Source organism: Micropterus dolomieu, linkage group LG04 (genome assembly GCF_021292245.1).
Source record: "Micropterus dolomieu isolate WLL.071019.BEF.003 ecotype Adirondacks linkage group LG04, ASM2129224v1, whole genome shotgun sequence".
NCBI classification, from domain to species: domain Eukaryota; kingdom Metazoa; phylum Chordata; class Actinopteri; order Centrarchiformes; family Centrarchidae; genus Micropterus; species Micropterus dolomieu.
The window spans coordinates 22,106,559-22,110,180 of NC_060153.1; the positions used below are offsets into that span (position 1 = coordinate 22,106,559).

Genomic DNA, 3,622 nt, shown 5'->3' on the forward strand with positions numbered 1-3,622 from the left:
TTATCTTTGGACAGTGTCAGGCCTGCCGTTCCACCCTGTCCCCAGTCTGTTTTGTCAAGTTAACCTAACCGGTTGTAGCTTTATATTTAACAGAAACACATGAGACAGGTACGAACAAAAGTTTGTTCCTTTAGTGCAGGAGTGTTTCTTGTATTGCCAATAAAACTGATAAGTTGTGGTTTTAAAGCAAAAACACCACAGTTTCAAAATAAAGAGAACGGTTACTGACTTTGGAAAACCCCTCTTCATGCATTGACCTTTGGCTTAGGAAAAATAAACTTGATCGTGCTTGGCTTAATCTAATTGGTTTTCAAGACAATGGTCATGTTTCTCTAAGAAGACAATTGTTGTGCGGTGACATGCTCCAGTTTCTGCCACATACTTCTCTTTCAGCTGCACTGATCAGGTCTGTGCTGTTGGAGCAAACTTGTGGTTGAGGTTTTGAGATTTCTCTGCATTTCCTGAAGCACATCGCCAGCACCAAGATAGTGAGCACAGCAGCACCCCCAACACTGGCATACAACACAGTGTCTGACCAAAAACAAGAAGATGGCTCAACAGTTTTACATATCTACAAGTGTCAGTCATCAGCTGATGTGCAAATGTACAAACCAAATGATAAGATAGAAACTCACCTGTGCTTATGTTCTGTTCTCTTACGTTAGTGTAGTTTGAGGCTGTAAGGTTGGATGGAATATTACTTTATGTAAGTTTATCTGTGATTTATGTTTGTAAGGGTTATAATTTGATCATATTTTCTTCCTACCTGTTGAAAGGTTTGTAGGACTACTGGTGTTCATTCCAGATGTTAACTCTGTTGAGGTGGAAAAGTTCCCATATGTCCATGTGAAAGAAAGTTCAGGTGTGACGGTTGCAACCGCTGTGTGTGGAACAGTAGTGGTAGAATTAATCAGATCCTTTACTTAACTAAAAGTACAATACAACAATGTAAAAACATTTAAAAGTAAAAGTACAGAAGTATGTATCTGCTAAATATACTTAAAGTGTCAAACATTCTCGTTCCGCAGTAAAATGTCCCCAGCAAATGATGTAATATATGACATTAGATGGTAAACACTGATGCATCAAAGTGTAAGAAGCATTTTGCTGGTGTAGCTGCTCATGGTGGAGCTAGTTTTAACGTCTTTATAGATAGTTACATAGTTTAGTCAAGTGATTCCCAACCTAGGGTTTCAGCCCGTTGTGAGAGTCACAAAATGAATCTGAGGCGTCGTGACATGATTAATGGGGTTGGACAGAAGTTCAGATACATATATTTGTTTTTATTTTTTGGACTTGTTTCTAATATCTGTTTGTTTGTTTTTTAAATATTGTACAGTTTAACCTCTTTGAGCCTCGAGCAATTATTTCAATAAAAATGTTCTGTGCAGCAAAAGTCATGGATTTGTGAAACATGACAAGGGGCCCCAAACAACCACTGCTTTTCAGTAAGGTGTCACAAGCAAAAACGATTGGGAACCACTGGTTTGTTATATAAAAATGCATTATATGTTATCAACTTAGCCAATATTGTGTTTGGGAAATATTAACCTGAATAGTAACTCCAGCTTGCAGGTAAATGTGAAACGTAGTGCCATTGAATTATAAAGTAGCATAACGTGGAAATACTCAAGTAAAGTAGGGGTGATAAGATCATTCACGTACCTTCCTTCACAGTAAGATTTACTGAAGTGAATGTGTCAAAAACAGGCCTGTCCACCCCACACCAGTATATCCCTGAGTCTGACAGCTGGAGTTGCCTGAAGGTCACAGTGAAGAATCCGTCCCCCGAGTCCACCAGAGTTATCCTACCTGACTCTGCTCTTCTGCCAGATATTACAGTAACCAGTATATCTTCATTGACAGAACATGGATTGTTGCAGAAGTATTTATTGTTTTTCCGTGCAAGTTTGTGTGAACACTGGAACGAGACTTCTCCCCCCTCAAACCCCTCTACGTTGATCTCTGCTCCCTCTGTCCACGTAGCTGACAAAATTAAATCATGTGAAGAGTTAAAGCATCTTTTAGTTAGTTAATTAAATCAATGTATGCATTTTATTTAACACGCTTACCATAAAGAAGACAGCAGAAAAAAGAAAGGATCTTCATTCTGATGATAAATAGCCAGCTCTATAGTTCTTTCTTATTGCCTCTTGCTCTAAACATTGATTTAATCTGAATCCTTAAAAACCTAAACAGTGGTCACATGTTTCATCATGCTCTACCACTGCGCAGCCTTGTGCAAATGAAGTAAGATCTAGATGTTACCTGTGGTTTTGACTGGATGACAAGGACTGTAGGTGGCAGAGAGAAGAGAAACATGTGGAGGTGAAGTGAGAAGACATGTCTCAGATGCATTCTAGTTTCAGTGCCATCAATTTCCTGTATCATTGCAGTATGGGTGACTGATGGGCCAAACAGGAATTGAAATTCAATACATATCTCTATAATAATACTACACTCAACTTCTGCTTATGTACTACAACATGTTGATGAACAATTCAGCTTAAGCATATGTCAAATAAAACTCACTTCACTTGGTACTTCTACTGAAACATTAGCACAACTGTTTTAAAAGGGCTATAAATGCTGTTTTTATAATAGCAATTTTGTATCAAGTGACAATGTGACAGTTTGAAAGGAGCAATGTGAACCTACCGGAATCTCCAGCTCCCTTTGCCTTTATGGCGCTTTCATAGTGAGTTTCAGCTCATTGTTTAGCTCTCCGACCCGCAACTTTGCTGTTTCGGTCCACTCTCACCACTCTCATAACGTTGTTTTCAGTCACAGCTGCAGCTGTTTTTTCAGTATAAAGCTCTAAAATCCAACTGTACGCTACGCTATGTTACGCTACCTGCTCAGCACCAAACAGCAGCAGACAGACTGCTGGAAACTAGCTGGTAAACATATTGGACCACTGATCAGCTAAAGTGCCACATATTTTCCTTAAGAAACATCTAAAAGCAATCATGATCCAAAAATGAGCAAAAGGATAACACAACATACAATATTAGAGGACATCTCGAATTAATGTTTTCTGATGCTGTCTGAAATTTGTATAGCAGATTCACCTACAGATTAAGGTGACACTAAATGTAAGTGTGAAAGGTCAAGAATGAGTCTATTGTCTTTTAAAGTGCAGGTGTCAGACGTGGAGGCATCTTTGAAGAAAGCAACCTCACAGATGTTAGTCATTGTGGTTCGTGGAGTCACCTTTCACAACACCTGCAGTTAAATACTTTCCTGTGTATTTCTTTTACATCTCTCTCTCTTTGACCTCTCCACACCCTCCCTGGAAAGTTTCTCAGAGTGATACTAAGCGATCAACACAATTTAGCAGACATGTGCATGTGCACAAAAACAGAGGTGTGATCAATAACGTGGTCAGCTGTAGCGGAACAAGCGGGTGGACAGAAGGTGCGGCTGCCCTGGGCCCACAGTTCTCTCCAGTTACAAAGGACACAACCTTGGACACAATCTGCCTGACTGAACATGCGTGTTTGAATATTTTGAATAAAGTTTGTTTGTGTGTCTTGATTGTGGCAAAATAATTAGACTACATCTGTGGCTTGTGGCGACAACCCCCCCATCAGGGGCGTGGTAGTTGGGGTGGGTGGGGGGG

At 39.8% G+C, this 3,622-nt stretch overlaps 1 protein-coding gene across 1 annotated transcript; it reads right to left on the bottom strand.

Annotated features, from left to right (window-relative positions):
- Positions 1–322: 322 nt before the first annotated feature.
- Positions 323–2,345, bottom strand: LOC123969738 (CMRF35-like molecule 1). The gene is made up of 5 exons (XM_046047367.1): positions 2,269–2,345; positions 1,666–1,826; positions 767–880; positions 636–677; positions 323–531 (listed from the first exon to the last, which is right to left on the bottom strand). The coding sequence occupies exons 1-5, from the start codon at positions 2,343–2,345 to the stop codon at positions 323–325; spliced, it is 603 nt and encodes a 200-aa protein (XP_045903323.1).
- Between the last annotated feature and the right edge of the window lie 1,277 nt (positions 2,346–3,622).

Excerpts from the sequence above, each read along its gene's own strand:
- LOC123969738 (XM_046047367.1), bottom strand. The coding sequence starts at position 2,345 with ATGTCTTCTCACTTCACCTCCACATGTTTCTCTTCTCTCTGCCACCTA. Across the intron at positions 1,827-2,268 it reads TCATCCAGTCAAAACCACAG|AAGAGCAGAGTCAGGTAGGA; the intron begins GTAACATCTAGA and ends AATATCTGGCAG. Across the intron at positions 881-1,665 it reads AAATCTTACTGTGAAGGAAG|CGGTTGCAACCGTCACACCT; the intron begins GTACGTGAATGA and ends TTCCACACACAG.